Source organism: Aythya marila, assembly GCF_965140915.1.
Source record: "Aythya marila genome assembly, chromosome: 5".
Taxonomy (NCBI): Eukaryota; Metazoa; Chordata; class Aves; order Anseriformes; family Anatidae; genus Aythya; species Aythya marila.
Window position 1 is genome coordinate 26,048,590 of NC_139046.1, and position 17,327 is coordinate 26,065,916.

General features: G+C 44.9%; 1 protein-coding gene across 3 annotated transcripts in view; it reads left to right on the top strand.

The window, feature by feature from the left end:
* IFT43 (intraflagellar transport 43) overlaps nucleotides 1-17,327 on the top strand; it is a 48,249-nt gene that overhangs the window by 4,198 nt on the left and 26,724 nt on the right. For 2 of the 3 annotated variants that reach the window (XM_082760834.1, XM_082760833.1), the window contains exons 3-4: nucleotides 2,412-2,441; nucleotides 11,453-11,520. In XM_082760834.1, coding sequence (XP_082616960.1) covers nucleotides 2,412-2,441; nucleotides 11,453-11,520 — 98 coding nt within the window. The remainder of the gene's footprint in view (nucleotides 1-2,411; nucleotides 2,442-11,452; nucleotides 11,521-17,327) is intronic. The other variant, XM_082760835.1, reaches the window with a different exon arrangement.

Consider the following 17,327-nt stretch of genomic DNA (forward strand, 5'->3'; position numbering starts at 1 on the left):
AGCTGGCCATGTTATTTGTATAATGGGAGGGGCAGATCACATAACGAGATCTATTGAAGATCTTTGCTCTCGCATTCTACTAGGGCTTCTGGACGCTTGTCTAGAATAAAAGTCAAACCTTTTTCCTGGCTCTAGCGTTACTATGTCCAACAGCCTGAATGCTGGCTTGATGACATCCACCAAAAGAAGTTGTTCAGCCAGGTTTGGAGCTCATGATGAGATTGATTTGGAAAGCTGAGTGGAAAACCATTTCATTTAACTATATCAGCAATTTTTTCCTTTTCTGTGTCTCTTCTCAGCAAGAGTGAACTATTTGTTGTTCCATAAGAAATCAGTATGCAAAAAGATTTTCACATTATCCTGCTTCCAGAGTCAGCTTTCTTTTTATCCTACAGTGACGAGATTCTTTTGGGACTTTGTTCAAGACTTCCTTGGGTTTCTGTCTCTTATGCATTCAACATGGTGTTGTTGATGTCCCTCTGGCAGCACTTTGTAGATCCTCTGCTTTTAACAGGCAGTGTACCAGCCCAAAGGATGAGGGTTTTCCAGGCTATGCTGAGAATATCTCCATACAGGTAGGACAGGGTCTCTTTCACTTAATGTCAGGGTTTGTTCAAAATCATCTAAGATCCCTGATGGGCTTCTTCCACATGCTTCACCAAGCCCTGTGGAAAGTCTCTGTGCTCTCACTCCTGGAAGTATGTTCTTCACTTATTGTCCTACCTGATATCTTTAAGCCTGCTTATACAGTTCTGGTCTGTGTGTGATAGCTAAAAATGACTATTTCTGTGCTGCAAAAATATAGGCAAGGTTCATGCAGACAGACAAAAGCTCGAGCTGATTCCATTGCATGTTGGAAGGATGTTCCCACAGGTGACTTTTGCAGAGAAGCTATTTGGATTTCTACCACCCAGCTTACAGATATTCGTGGTAGTGACTTCTGGCCATGTTCCTGAGGCTGACATCCAAGCTGCATTTAAATAGCACTCTGGTTATCTAACCCAAGTGAACAAACAACTACACAGCAGTTGCTGAGGGTGAAATCCAGATGGAAGATTGCTCAAATAGGTGGTTATTTAAATGTTTTTATTTAAATGCTTTTTCAACATGTGTTGTCCAGCTGGATTTCCTTCCGTGTGACTGTAAGTCCTGTACTGCCTGGGATCTGTACATCCAGAGAAGTTTAGGTCATGTTGGGCCCTGCAGAAGACTTTTGGCTCTCAGGTCTGAAAATCAGGGGTCCCTGGTTGATAGATACACAGTTCTGACAGATTTTACCAGTTAGGTGCTCACTGCTCACTGATACAGACACTTCTGTACCCCTGCTGCCCTAACCTGCATGTAGCCTCCCTCTGTTCTTGTCACAGTAAGACCGTAGGACCAAATGACAGCAGAGACCAAGTGAACTCAAATACCAAAACACTTTAATCAGAGATACGTGGAATTTGTAAATTACATGACTTCCCTGTTCCAGAGGAGAGATGATGCAGTCCAGAAGAAAGCTGGGTTAGCATAGTGATTCCAGCCATGCTGTGTGTAGTTCTGGTGCAGGGTTGTGGGATACGTTATAGTCTCGCCCTGAATGATTCTGAATGCTATTATTCTAGGATTGTGTGGAGATTACCAGATTCTTAATTGCCTCCTCCTTGTATTTGGTGCCTAACAAGTGGTTGCTGCTGCTGGTTCTGGTGGTCTGCTCCTCAGAAATGTTCTCAACCAGCTCACAAGTTTCTCAGTGATTAACAGGCTGCTTTACTGCAGTTACTCATCTGCCCCATAACTAAGCTGCTCCCTTATACAATGGGGTTAACTGAAGTTCGTGCACTTACACAATGCTATTGTCAGCTAAGGCTAACTTAAGCTAACGGCTACAGCTCCTGCTCCCAGGGGAGGATCTGACTTTGGTCTGAGAAACAGTGGCTCCTGAAAATAGGGGTGCAGCCTGCTGTGGTGTATAACCCCAGCATGACTGGTCTGGCACCCTTTGTGGGATCTGGCATGGTTGCAGTGTCTGCCCATTCAAACCTTTCTAGCATCCTATGTGACTGAAAAATTGGGGTTTTCTCATGCTACTAGAACTAAGTTTGTTCTCCCCTCACTTTCATTTGTAGTTGAGTTTTTTTTTTTCTTCTTTAGTATTCCTTTCAAGGATATGACTACTGGCAGACTTTCCTGCCTCTGCAGTCAAACAGGCGTGCTTTGTAGTATTACAGTTTGTATATGCATAGATGACTGTGGATATAAAATCTTACAACAATGGGATCAACTTTGTACTTTGTTCAAGCGATGAAGGTTGCGAAGTGTGTGCTGCAGGACAGCCATTCACATCGATCTTCCACACTGTTTTGTGTAGAGTTTTGTAGCTTTTCCTTTTAACTTCTTTCTTTCTTCTTCCCTCCTTATCGTTCCAGGATGAAGACCCTGAGGAAAAGGTTGACCATGTAAGACTAGAGGCTTTCTAGATAGATGCTGGCTCCTCTGAAGGGGACTAGTAGGACCAACCTATTCATGTGTCTGGAGATTACTTTAAGAGGGGACTCTAGCACTGGAGAATAAGAGGAAATCATGCCTGAGATGCAGTACCTCTCCTGCATCCTCTGTTCCTATTATTGACAGTCTTGTTGTTGTTTTTGTTTTTAACAGCAGCTGTTATAAAGATAATTATCAGCTGCTGCATCTTGTACTGAGGTCACAGACCTACACGTGGCCACTGGAAAGATGTTCTGTTTTCACTTAAAAGTCAGGGCAACAATTAGCTAATGAAGTACAGAACCTATATGAGCCTACCTAGGTGCCCTGCCCACTATGTTTAGCTCGCTCCCATAACACGAAAACTTGTCTTAAGGGATTATGGAGCCCTGCTGGTGCCCCAGATGAGAAGGCCAGCTGGTAGTAACAGGGATGTGTGCTTGTCTATTTCCTGTGAGTCTTTCCTTTTTACTGTATCTGCTCTGGAATGCTTATAGCTGTGGTTAGTGGGATAGCATAGTGCTTCTTACTACCTCCCGCTATACCGAGGAAAGGAATACACTCCTCCTTTCTCATCACACAGCAAAGCTAAAATACATCTCGGCATTCATTTGGCATTAGGAGACAAGGTGGTGCTGTTCAGAATGAGCTGCAAACTAATACCTGTTTCTATTAAATTCTCTATGCTAATAGTCTTGCACTCTTCTGAGGGATGGAATTGGTGTTGCTGAATTTTCCTGGCTAGAGTAGCTCTCTTTATATGTTAGATAATTAAAGCATCCTTTCCCATACACTGATTCCTTCTGCTGAAGCACCAGCCCTGCAGTAGTAGTGTACTAGATCCATTTGTGAAGTTTAAAACCCAGAAAAGAAACCTGTACCAACCATCCATTATTTCTGGCCTCAGTGGGGTATGCTTATTGCAAGGAGTTAAGACTATTCAGATTCTCTTGGTAGTGCCAGAGATGACTCTGTAAGAAAGATCCACTGAGTTTGTTAATCAGTGATGGATGGTTCACAACTATATCTTGAGCACTTCTCCATTTATCAGACAAACAGACCTCCTGTGGATGGGTCTAGTTTTGGGGACTGGTTACCCAGTAGATTTTTTTCCTATTTTTTTCCAAATTTTGACCTAAACTTTCTTTTTTTAATTTTTTTTTACCTCACTGTAACCAGTCCTTACAGCCATTTCATTGGAACTAATTTCACCTCCATGCCTTGTCCTAATTCATTGATTCCTGAAGTCTGGGTGGTGCCTGGTCACATGCTGCAGGTATCTTCTTCCTCCTGGCTGCTAAATTTCTTCAAAACAATTAAACTGATGTGACTTCTGCATGAGCAATTGTTGTTGCTTCACGGATGTTGTGCAATGGTTCCTGGGAAGGAGATTTTCCTTGGTATGAGGTGATCTCCTCTTTGAAACCCCTCCTGTCTGAATAATTCCTGCACCCTTTATTCAGGCTTATGCTCTTCAGCAGCACAGTCACACTTCAAAGTATTTTTTCATTTGTAAGTGCCTGTGAAGGGTAACAAAATGGTTAACAGAGCACTCAAACTTGTAACTTTTAATACTTATGACTTTAAAATGCTTACTAACTTCTATTAATTGTATCGCAAGCCCCTTCCGAACCAATTATTAGTGGAACTTTATAATAAAAAGTGTGATCCAGAACTTGTTTAGTTGCAGTATATCCCTCCCTTAGTCATTGCCTGGCCAAGCTGAAATACTTGGCTTCTTGAATCATCTGTCCGAGGTTGGCCCCTTTGTCCCCCTGATGGCTCATGCAACCCTTTCCTGAACTCCCTTTGGGCAGTGCTGAGTGTTACAATCTGAACTCTTCCTGGATTTGGTCCCTTTCCTCTTGCTGCTGTGAAGATAGTTTGTGGCTGCCCGAATAGCAGCCAGCAGCCCCATCTGTGCCGTTGATGGGAACGTACCTGCTGAAGTCCTGCCCTCCAGCCATCTGCCTGCTCTGAGACTCATTTTGCATCCCCTGGCAAACCACTCATCTTGCATCTGAATTTTTGCCAGCTGAATCACTCATTTGGCTGCACCTTCCAAGGCTGCCTGGGACATTTAGCCAAAGGCTGTAAGGCTGATCAATGGTATAATAAAGGGTGTATCCTAATATCTCAGTTAATTTGCAGAGGCAGAATAAGCAGGAGGAGTACGAACATGACTGGGAGCCAAGATTTTTGTTGGGTTCTCTTCCTGGCTTTGCCACAGATTTGCTCCGGGGCCTTTGAGAAGTCCCTTCTCCAGTTTACTTTAGCTCCTGCCTGAAAGGAGGAATAGACCTTGGTGCGGGAAAGCAGTGGGGATTCTCTGAACACAGATCCACGGAGGGATTTAGATCCCTAACCCTAACAGCAAAATCCACTATTTTAGCCCATTTAGGTCCCCACACTGTGCAGTATGTAGGCGATGTCAGGATGGGACCATGGATCTGTTAAGGTGGTAAAGAGTGACTGGGGACTGCAGTGTGTCTAAAACCCATGTTTCCCACTTCCCTAGAGAATATGATGTCTAATGACAAAGCTGTGAGCTGCTCTGGTCTGAGCAGGCTCTTGGGCACTTCTCTTGAAGCTGCTCTGCTTTGCCGAAGGGAACTGAGAGAAGTTTTGGGACGCAGGCAAGGACTTTCTAATCTCAAGGTAACAACATTTGAGCAGGGAGACATCTGGTTTAGTCCTAGTGAATCCAGCTGGGACTTTGCTCTATAGTTCTCTTTTGGCAGGCATGCCGTAGGTAGCCTTGAGGTGTTTCATGGGCTATGGCAGGGAGAACACCTGATTTCTGACCCATATCTAGGTGGATGCTGACATCTGTGGCTCTTTATCTCTCAAAGTTTGAGTGATGACATATTTTAAAGTGACAATTGCAAAGAGAATTTGAGGATCTGACCTTTCCGGAGGGGCAGTGAAGTCCTTCTGTAGCTGTAGATCCCAGCGGTGGCGTTTTAGGTGAAGAAGACATGTCAGGAACAAATGTTTTCAATGAGTTGGAAGAACAGTTATCAGCTATTTAAGTCCCTGAAGTGTGAAGCCAGTGGTGGGCTTACTTGGTGAGGTTTGTGTGTTTGCATTGTAAAACACGGGGCAGAGGGCACGGGTCCCCTGGTGAGAAGCAACCTGCACCAGCTGGGCAGTGCTGCAGGGTGGTACAAGCGTGGTTACCAGCAGCAACTCAAGCCAGAGCCTTTCCAGACTGGAGCTGACTCACAGGGCCCCTGCTTGTAGGTGTGTCTGCACCTGTGGTGTAGACATGGCCTTGGGCTTTGTATGATCAGGGCCTTTAATCAGAGCGGTATTTTCCTGACCCAGTTCTTACCCCCGCACAGCGGTTGGCACCCAGCTCCGAACGCTCATTGCTTTGTCTGGTCTGGTCTCAATCTGCCTAGCAGCCGCTCCCCGGGTGATCTTCCCCACATTTCCTGCATATGGCTTTAGGATGTGGGATGGAGGAGCCCGACACTCAGCTGTGTGTTCACTGGGGGACGTTATTTATGCAAAAATAGGCACTGTCCAGCCACTAGTCAGAGAGTTCGTTACCTAAGAGGACCTGGATAATTGTAACACAGTCTTGTAGCCCTTTTGGGATCCATGGCTCACATGGCAGTAAGATCTAGGGAATGGTGGACAAGAAGTTCACATCCCAAAGACGTTGCAGTCTTACTGTGTTTTCTCTTGCATCCTGTTCTCTCTTGTGATCTTCAGCTTGTAGAGCAGCTCTCACCAGGGAATAGCTACTTTCTCTGTATGGTTTGTTGCCAGGGTTTGCCTTCTTAGGCATGCAATTGGGAGCGGGGGGACTGGCAGTAGGTAGCTGTTGAACTGACAGGCCTTTCTGGGAACCTGGGAGGGCTCTCTGAGGCACATTTTCCTGTAGCTGGTGCACGTTTTGAATGCCATTTTTGCATGTTTGTCCTGGGCTGGGCTGAATTTGTCCCTCCGTGTCCAAGAGTCTCTGTCCCCTGTTTGGATTTTGTTGCTAAACACCCTCCACTGATGGGAACCGGCATCCAAGCAAGCATTGGCTTTTTTACCTGCTTCCTTTATATAGGGATTGCGTCTTTTCTTTTCCTTTTTTATTTTATTTTTTTCCAGTGGTCTTCTGGTTGCTTGTAGAAATGCCGGACTCCGAGCCTGTTCCCGGGGACCGCTCAGCTGGAAGTTGGCCAGATTCTCCAGGAGGAATCTCAAAAATGCAGCTGAACTTTTGTTCCCTAATTAGGCCAACTTCCCCAGTGTGAGCCCCAGCACTGTGTGGCCTGGAGCTCCCCAAGGCCTCGCGCTGCCTCTCTCCCGTGCACCCCAAGCGGCTGGCCGGCAGGGCAGTTATTTTCAGCTTGCTGAGGTTATCTGCTACCCTTCTGATGACATCTACTGAAATAGCATTTCTGGTCAGCCGTGTTTCCCAGCCTTTCTAGTCGTGTCCTTCCTGCTTGGCTACCTTGATGTGGATTAGGGACAGACCCTGACAATCGCATAGGAAATAATTTTATGGAAAGCTTTTCCTTTTCTTTCCACACATTTATGTCATGGTTTGAGTTCTCCCAGACCCACCTGAAGGAAGCAAAAGAGCAAAAGGAGTGGTGTAGATGGATGGGGACGTTTCTCTTAGTAGGTAGCACAAGGTAGGAGCAAATTGGGCGAAAGATATTTCCATCTAGGGGGGACAGAAGGGGCATAGCCCTGTAACTGTGGGTTTTGAGGGATTTCCACCTGGAGATCCCCGTCACAGAATCAGATTGTGGTGTGACGCTGTGGTGGTTTCATGCAGGAAAGAGCAATGACTCTTGAGGCAGGTCAAGGTGTCGAATGCTGCAGTATGACAATTTCTTAGCAGGTATACATGTAAATGGACTAATTAGCTATTATTTTAGGGAAGAAATTCTTGACAATTGTCGAGAGCTTCTCCTTTACCTGTTGTGGTGGATGATGGAGAATATTTGAAGCCCCCCAAGAACTGTTTCCATCTCAGTAGCGGATTCCCTTATAAAGGAAGGTCAGTGACTAAGAAGAATGACACATCGTGGAAGAAATGAAAATCTAGTGTTTTCTACTAGGCATTTAAGACATGCAGAAGTCCTTAGAGGGGATTCATCACAATCAGATGTGTTATTTCTGCTGTCTGTGGATGTGATAAAGAAGGCTAGCGGAGATGGGCTGCTCTTTGCAAAAAAAACTAGGCTTGCCTAGATCTGGGAATTGAACCCTTTTTGATATCATTTGTGCTCTGAGATCTGTGTGGATTGTGAGTGTTATGTAGCTGCTTAGAAGCTATTTGACTTACAGCTCCTTAACTGGCAACAGTCAAAGCTAATTAATCAGGCTTGTTTGTGAACGTTTGCTTTTCCTCAGTCAGGGGAAACTGGCAACCTACTGGAGAAAAGGAAGCTCTAGTCTGGACATACGCCTTTCTTTCTGCTCCATGGTCATTAACAGGTGAAAACAGGACACAAACCATGTACAAATCTCACCGTGTTTTCATAGGGGCAGAACACAGATCTCAGACATTTTAAGGAGATGTACAGCATGACAGAAAGATCGTATGTCCTCTGTTGCATACCGTCAATGTCATTTGAGTCCCTGCTTCCCTGCACAGGGTGCTGGCTGTTTCAAAGGAGTTGTCATGTTGATGAAGGTAAATTAATTCGCATTTCCAGACCCTCCCAAGAATCTGAGGGACCCAACCTGTCCATAATCTGCCTGCGTTGTGGTGGGTCTTACCAGAAACTTTGCTGGATCCTCAGGACCCACAGAGACACAGGTTAGTTGCTTCCGTGAGGGAAGCGATACCCAACTAGCACCTTCAAAACAGCAGACATGATCTGACAAGTACGTTGGAAATTTCTGTCTTAATGAGGAAGCCAAATTAGAATCGAACACCTGTCTGATAAGAAGGGGCCTGACTACAGATAAAGAAGGAGGTAGCGTTTCAGCATTAATGCAAGAGAGATGGAATTCAGGCTCACCGAGCGAGGCCAGTCATTTTTCAAAGGCAGAGATAAAACCCTGATTATGGTGGTAGTATGAAAGTGTTGGGAAGAAGGCTTGGGAAATCCTGCCTTCATGAAAATGGCACTGAACTGAATTTCTGAGGAGAAATAAAACAAGACCATGGCAACATGCCCATGCAAGCAAACAATCTGCAGAAAGTAAGGTAGGGAGAATCTTCCGGAGATAACTGGCAAAACTTAAGCAGGAAAGCAAACCACAGCAAACAAGTGGTTAGTTAGTGGTGTGGTTGAGAGAGGACATGAGAGAGGACACTTGTCAGGAGTTGGTGGAGTCTCAGAGATTTGAATGCTGAATTGCCTTGGGTTCATAGCTTTGTATAATAAAACTTGCCCAAGATATAGCACATAGTACCAACAGGTGCTAATCATTTAAAGCCCACTGTCTTTTTTCATCAGAAAGGCATGTTCAGGAGCTAATTTGCTCCATTACAGAAGAACTACATCCACCATTTCTGCTCTGCTCCCTCAGGGCTTGACATTCTTCTCACTTTCTGCCTCAAGCTCTTGCTTGCAGCTGCAAGGTCCCTAACCATGACCATATTATCGCCATGCACAACGTTGCATTCTCAATTTTAAATTACATTTTAGAAATGGGAAGGCATACGAAGGTAAGTTTATTTACTTGACAAAAGTGCATGTGGCGTGTGACCTTATTATGGCACTTTACAGGCAACCGACGAAGAAAAACTATTTATCCTCAGCTGACAGTTAACATTGCCTTTCCTGTTGCTAGTGCTCCTGTGGGCAGTTCAGAAAGAATTGCCTGATTTATTGCAAGAGGAATAAAAGGCCTGTAGGTATATGTGAGCTGTTTGTCAGGGTCTGACAGACATTCACGGTTGCCTGATGCGTATGATCAATGGGAAAACATTATAAAATTGGGAAGACGTTGGAATCAAGCCCCTAAGCACAACGGAGTCATGGCCTGTGCAAGCACTCGGAAGTCATTCTCAGCACCCTTTCATCTGGAGTGCCCAGCGTGACTTATCTTGGAGTTAAAGATTAGTTTTGGGGATGGGGTTTTTGAAATTGTAAGTACATGGGAATGCTCTGGAGGTGCTGTTTTCCCTCAGCCTTCTGCCCAAGCTCTTTGGTGGCATGTGTGTCCCTCGGTGTGCCTTTGCGAGGCGTTGTAAGGGAACGTAGGCTGCTGCCGATCGGGGGATGGCATGCGGGGAGGAGGGAGAAGGGTTGTTTGCATGGGAAGGATCGGCGTGGGAGGGAGTGTGTTTTTGAGGTAGGGGCGTGTGTAATGGGAATAGGGATGTTTATGTGGGCACGCACGCCCATATGTGGTGTGTTTTTCCCCTTTTTCCTGGGCTCTGGGTGTGTCCAGATCAACCGAATTCAAAATGCTCCTTTTTTGGCACTGCAGCCTCTTCTCTGGTTTGGCATCTTAAGAATCTGGGGGAATCATTTAAAGATCAGAAAACTCCATTCACTTGGGCCCCCGAAGGCTTCACATTCTGTGACATGGCCATTCCAGTCGGCTGAGCTCTGTCCCCTGCGGATGAGCCCATATAAGGAGCCTGTTTCCTGCGTTTCACGCTCCCTGCCTGTCCCTCTGCCCTCCTGTGCTCCCTTTGCCGAAGAAAGCTGGTATTTTGGGACTGCGGCTCCTGCCTCATTCCTGCTCTCTGTTTATTTTTGGAGAATGACTATTTTTGCTCCTATCAGGGAGCTATGCGGGGTCGTGCCCCCTCCCTGCAGCAGGCAGCGGCTGCCCCTGGCAGGCTCTCTTCATTTCCCACACTCACAAACAATGCTTCTGCTTCAAGAAATAAACACGGGAGACCCCTACCATCAGGGGTTAGCTCAGCCCCTTCCTCATCTGTGGCAAGAGACAATTCGGCTTTGGCTCGGGGCTGACCCCACCACACATGCAAGTTCCCCTCTGTCAAGTCAGAAATCCTCAGGAGTCACCCAGTCCGTTCCCTTTCTTAAAAGCTGTGGGAGCCACATGTCCCCTTTCCGTTGCTCTAGCGTAGACACCTTTGCATTGACTATATTTTCCTCACTTTCAGACATCACTTTACCCAATTATCCCTTCTTCCAATGGGCCTTTCACAGGTCCATCCACCTGGGCACCATCGAGTGGGAGCTACATAAACTTAAGTTCACCCCCTGGGTTCACCTTGCTTCTCTGCTTTCACCACTGCCTGCCACGCAAAACACTGAAGCTGCTGCTGCACGAGGTGCTTCAAGCAGGGGGCTGAGCCCCAAACTGCCGAGGACGCTGGGCAGATCCCACACGGAGCGCCCAGTCTTTGAAAATTCCCATTGTAAGCCCTGAGCTGAAGGCTTGTTTTCTCTTGCCATGCGGTGGAGTGGCACACAAGACAGTGCAAGAACATAGCAGGGAGTGCCTTTAAGCTCCAAATGAACTTTCCCTTTAGCATTTCAGAAGTGCTGGTGGTGGTGGGGTTCATCTCCCCTAATTTCAGAGGTCTGTGGTGTGTCTGTCCGTATCTGAACTTGTCATCTAACTTCCTATTCTAGCCAGTGGAGAAAAGCAGACACTTTAAGGGAACAATTCCTCATCTAAAATGAGTAGTCTAAAACATGTGCTGACTGACCTGTGTCCTAGCAGACATGTAAAATGTGATGCTCCCAGCCGAAATGTGAGTATAGGTAATGAAGGTGTTCCCGTGAAACATGCCTTGAACAGCACATCCTCTGTGGATCTAATCTCCTTTGTGCTTTGGGCAGGTCAAAGGCACCCAGACCTGCAACTTGTCAGGATGTTGACTAGAGTAGTACATCTTTTGCTTACAAAGACACTCAAAAAACTGTCCTGCAATATCTCTCTTCCTTTTATTTATGATTAAACAGCATTTTAAACACTGTCTCTCTGTTTGAGAAGTTGTTACTTTAGTATGTGTGAACCTGGTGTCAGAAATGCCTTGACTTTGGCTTCACTGGAGCTGGCTGTAACGTGTCTCTTCTCTTTACTAAAGGATCCACCACCTAAGCCCCCACGCCGGCAAGGAGGCTGGGCAGATGATCCTGTACTGGCACCTACCAAGTGAGTACTCACCTCTTTTTTTTATTAAGAGCTTAGGTGTGGGTTAACTGAACATCACTAGTTGCGCTTTGCTGCTGCAGGCATTGGAAAAAAAAATCTGAGTCTTGCAGATGGGCTGTATCTCCACTATCCTTGTAACTCCTTGAAAGCATTTGAAGTGTTGCTCTTGCATGGTTCCACTAGCAAATGTTTATATTTTATTAAATTTATAAATTGACACTTCTGCCTGGGCTCAGAACAGAAGTGTGTACACATCTCTGTCTGTGGGAGGCGGTGTGTTCCTCACCTGGTATAGGAACTGGAAGGAGCCCAAGAACATAACAAGCATGTTAAATACAGGAGCTGGTGGGGGTAGGATTTGACTGCCTGCGTCCTTTCCAGAAGAGTGACACATGACAGTGTCCCACTGACAAGTGTGCAATGAACAGTTCGGGATTTAGTGATTAGCCTTGACAGTAAAGGTCAAATTTGTCAATGTGTGCGTGTGTATGGGGTTGTGCTATAATGGAGATGGATGGAGATGGTCAGAGAGAAGAGATGGAAGAAAAAAACTGTACAAATTGTGTAATGTATGCTGAGAAGCCTGATGCTTATGAAGGACAACTAATAGAAAGGAAATATTCAGATACGCTAATATCAAAACCAAAAGACAGTTCAGACTAGGAGGAGATTTCAATCTATTCATTATTTTTCAAGCTGTGAAGTTACGCTGGTGTTATATTTTCTGTTCACTGAACTGAAGGCCTCTGCCACGGAGTGGTGTGAGATTGCTTGTATACATTAAAGCCTATAATAAGAGTGTATATGTCTGAACATGTGCTTTGGAGGCACTCAGATTTCTGGAAAAGTTATATATTTTCTTTCCTGGAACTCTGAGAATGGGACAGGACATTCAGAGACCTGTTACATAGCCAGTATTTCTTAGGAGGTGAGAAAGGTGGTCGATATTCTGGAAAACAGTACTTTTCTGGGAAAATTATCGCTCTTTGTTTGTCTCTGAAGAATAAATCAGCTCTTTGTAGAACCAAGTAGAAGCTTTATGGAAATGTGATAGCAGAGAACAAGGGTGAATTGCATTGCTTAGGAAAAATAAATCATGTAATTGGTGGCTACGTGAGGGACTGGATAGGAGCTAATACACTTATTCAGGACTGAGCCTAATGTGCCCTGAAGGACAGTGTGTGGGTTCCTAATGTAATGGCACCGTGCTGTGTGCTCCTCTAGGATGTTTTCCATGGTTTAACTTCAGCCTCATCTGATAGATTGCAGTAGCTGTCAGTGATACTTCTCTGGCATCTCAATTGCATGGTTTATAGATACAGCAGGTGCATGGAGTAAACGCTCCTATGAGGCTGGACACGATTCAGCTGAAGAAGCAGAACAGGAGCTAGGGGCTGCAGCCCTTTCTACCTGTATGACCCTGCCCAGTGGGATGTGAGATGAAGACGTGCCCCTTGCTCATTCATGCATACATGAATTCATGCTTTATCTGACAGCATTCTCTTCCTTTGTATTAAGAGCTTTTATGGAATGCATTTTATGATGGCAAGTCTTGTTCTGACTTTCTTTAGGCATAGGAGGGACGAGACTTTTGTACAACTGCTTCCCTCTCAGTTCTTTCCTTCAGTGGCAGATTCTCAACCCGGTGATCTCTTCCCTCTCTCCTCTTCCTCAGAAAAGTCTCAGCTGCTGGCCTGTGAGGCTGTCTTTGTGACATATCCCAGAGTAAAAACCTTCATGTGAAAAGTCTGAGTCATCGGCTGATGTCATACCAATGTTGCTGCAGCTTTCTTGTTTCTGTTTTCTCAGGCTTTATCTCCCCACAGCTTTCTACCAATCTGACTCAGTTTGGAAGCCCATCAAGCTGACTTGCTCCAATTTCACTATGAGAGAAGCAATCACACTAAAATACCATGCTTCTTTTGATACATCTGATGCAGCTGTAAGGACTCCTATGGCAGTGTAACTGAGCCTACGCTTGGGAAGTGTACTGCTTTCAGTAATTTTCTCGAAGTAATTTTGAACTGCCAGTATTGAAATCTGTGATCTTTTGCTTAGAAAGGGTGAGCAGAGTGGCTGCAGTTAGATTTTCTGTGTTGTGTGAATATGCTGTGGGCCAGATGGGACGCTGCAGCCACTTGTGAAGCAGTCTTGTCACTGTCTGTGTGTTCTCTTCTCTATTTGAGGTCTAAGCTTTTAGTTCTGTTTCTGACAGATTCAGCCAGTTGCAACTGCATACTTGTTGCTTTCCCTGCAGGATACTTAAACCCTTTTCTGCTATATTTCTAGTTCAAAGTCTTATCAGTGTGAAATGATGACTTGAAATTGTTCTTTTTATTTCCATTTGGGACGTGTTAGAGTAAAATTTCATTTGCAATGTGGTTTTCTGTTTTTTTTTTTTTTTTTTTCTAACTTTGCTGCTCCCTCCTAGTCCCTTACTTGCCCAGATCTTGTCATACCTTGGTAAACTTGCAAATATTCTCACCATCCTACTTGTTCCTTCCATCAGACCAGTGCTGTCTCAGACTGTTGCAATATAAGAAGAGGAGGAGACCCCTCAAAGTTTTCCAGTCTGTAACTGGTTTTAAAATTAATTTGCACAGATTGTATGCAAGTAAGATAAGGTAATTTTATCACAAGTCTCCATAGCATAGTGTCAGAATTTTAAACTCCCAAGAACTATTGAACTATTGAAATGATGTCTTTTTCTTTTTTTTTTTTTTTTGATAAGTTTTCAAAAGTCAGGCATGTAGAGATTTCTTTGGACTCCCAGTACCTCTGTAAAACATCTGTCATTACTAGGAGTTCAGTTTTGTAAATATGGGGAATAGTGAGCACTGCAGATAAGTGTCTGAGCAAACCCTCAGACTTGGCCTCTGCTATCAGCAAATAAATGGTGCAAAGTAGTGACAGAAGCATCTTTTTTTTCCTTACTGACAGGGCCCTCTGCAACTGAATCTGCTGGACTTACTTCAGTTTGTACAGAGAGAGAACAGCTCTCTGTGAGATGAGGCAGTCCCCTGGCTGCCCCAGCAATATTGGAGCCGCAGTGTTACAGGAAAGGGGACCAGCCAAGAGCCTAGGCAGCCACTTGGGTCCTAGTACCCTGCTGAGATTATATAAATAACAGTAATTACATCAGATTTTTTCTAGAGAAGCAGCTCTCCAACCACTGGATGGAGCCCAAGTGCCATTCTGAAGGCTGTGCTGATGTCCTTAATGACATCAGTGTTGACACTTGCGACAAGCAAAGCAGAGGTTTTATTGTCGAGTTATCTCCTGCATCAGAAGGAAGAAACACAAAGTGCCTGCCAATGGGAAAAGGAAAGGGGAACTCAGTTTTGCACACTGGTGAGGATTTGACAAAGGAGAGGTGCTTCCAAGATCTGTTTAATTCCAGCTTGTGCTGATCTCATCTATCTGACTACTTATAGCTCCTTATCCTTATAGAATTTCTTCCATTTTTTTTGTCCCTGTTAGTATGTTTTTTTTTTTTTTTTTTTTTTTTTTTTTTTTTTTTTTCTCTCTTTTCTTCTAGGGGCACTTGCAGTTTACCTGGGTCCTTGTTCCCTTTGGTCTTGAAACCTCCCTGTGGTGAGCCCCTTAAATTTCATGCAGTTCTCTAGGCTGCAGATGGGGTTGTTGTGGAATAAACACAGCTCATTTCAGGTGGGCCCTCCAAGCAAAAAGCAAGTGCTGCTTTCAGGAGGAAATCCCTTCTAGTGCCTGCATTTGTGTCTCCTTTCTTCTATAGGAATCTTGGCATTTTAGCAACAGGTGCTCCAGCCACAGCTGAAATCTCTCCTCCTTTCTGAGGGGTAGGTCATACCGAGTTGGAATAATCAAGGCTTGTTTAGGGGAATAACCAGAACATTTTGGAACACGTGTTGGTACAGTGTCCAGGAATGCATTTCACAGGATATCAAGGGCCTGTCAGAAGGAAGTAGATGCAGTTGGGGTGACCTTTAGAGCGGAACAGCTTTGGTAACCCAAGCAATGTGTAGACATAATTTAGGGCTCTGGAGGGTGGGCAATGGTGAGATTGCACCCTGGAGCTGGAGGAAAGTTATTTAAGAGATTAAGGTTTTTTATGATTCAGGGTCTCTAGAGGTAGCTAAGGTTAAAAACCTCCTGTTTCAAAAAGATGGGCTTAAACTATCCTGTGTCGTATCTATATGAAATGATCCTCAAGAGTGTCTGGTTTATAGAACCTCTGGCCATCCCTGGCTTGCAAGTGGGAGTAGTAAAGAGCTCATGAGTTTCTCTTATCTGGTGTGGCAGGGGAAAGCTCATGTCATTGTGTCTGCCCTCTACTCCCAGTCCAGCAATGTTGAGATAAATCTCAGGCTGGGCTTCCTTGTGACGCTGCCATGTTAGGAGCAGAGCCAGGCTTCTGGCTGTGGGGAAGACAGCAGCTTCCCTCTGCATCCTGCAGCCATCTGTGGATGTCCTCAGAGATGAGAACAGTGGAGGTACAAAGGCTTGAGGCTACCAAGTGAGGGGGCACAACTTAGAAGGAGACGAAAGAAAAGGAAGTCTGATTAAGTTTTGTCTTGAAGTGTCTGTTTTTGGGTTTGTCCCTGCATTGATCTGCAAGGGAATGAGGCAAGTAATGGCCCCTTGGGGACCTTCAGGACTTTCCTCTCAATGTCAGCCGTCATTTTCAATCACCCTCTCCCTCCCAGCCATTAATTTTGGCCCAGGATCATGGGGACTTGTCCATCTATCACTCCTAATTGACACTAAATGATCTGTCAGTTTATTGATGAACGGCAGGAGTGGAATTGTCACAATATATTTTACTTTCTAACAACTCCTCCTGACAATTTTACCTTGTCCATCTCACTCTCCTCACATAAATCTCCATTGGCCTCTCATTCCTTCTCTTGGGCTGTTCTGGTGCCAGCCGCCTCCACACCATCGGCACGCATCAAGGACATCAAGATGGCGCTAAGCTGCAGTCTGCAGGCCCAGGGTGGGTTTTTTCCTCTCCTTCTCTCTCCCTCTCTCTCTTTTTTTTTTTTTTTTTAATAAGCTGGATGTTCCAGGAATGCTAACAGGCTCTTGTCCTCTTGTCCCTCCATGTCATTGCTGGGGTGAGCTCTCCTTGGTGTTTCTGTTTAGACTCAGGAAAGATAACTGGCAGAAAAATGAAACTCCCTAAAAGACAAAAGAGTCACCTGAGAATCCCTCAGTAGCATGGCTGTGATGGGGGATTTTTTTTTCCTTTTAATCCTGCACAGAGCGACTTGCAAGGGTTTCCTGCAAAGAGAAAATGCTAGGCTTATGCCCATACTTGTGTCTTTGCAGTGCTCAGAGGAACCTCGAAAAAGAGTTGGACTTTTTTTTTTTTAAAAGCTATATTTCTGCTGATGTTTGTTTTTATTAGTGAAGTTTTCTTTGGCTTTTTCCTGAAAGACACAGAGCAGCTGAAGAGCTAATGAGGTTGTAAAATCTAGCTACCCTAGACAATGGAGTTTGCATGACAAATTTGGGAGTCTGACATTTTGGTAACAGTCCAGATAAGCTGCTGAGGTGGCAAAGTGTGCTCACGGTGAAGTCTCTCTGATTTTACTTCCTTAGTTCTCTCCATCTCCAAGGAATTTACCAGCACACCCACGGGAGACCATCCTTGTTCTCCCAAATATTTTGAATTTAAAAAAGCAAAATCCTCTTGAAGACCATTTGCAACCAACCTTTTTCTATATATCAAAGCCAAGGCTAAAATTTTGTCTGGCCTTTGTAAGCCACCTCTAAATTGACTGTGGAGTCTGACTTAATGCAGTTTACCTGTGGAAAGAGACCTA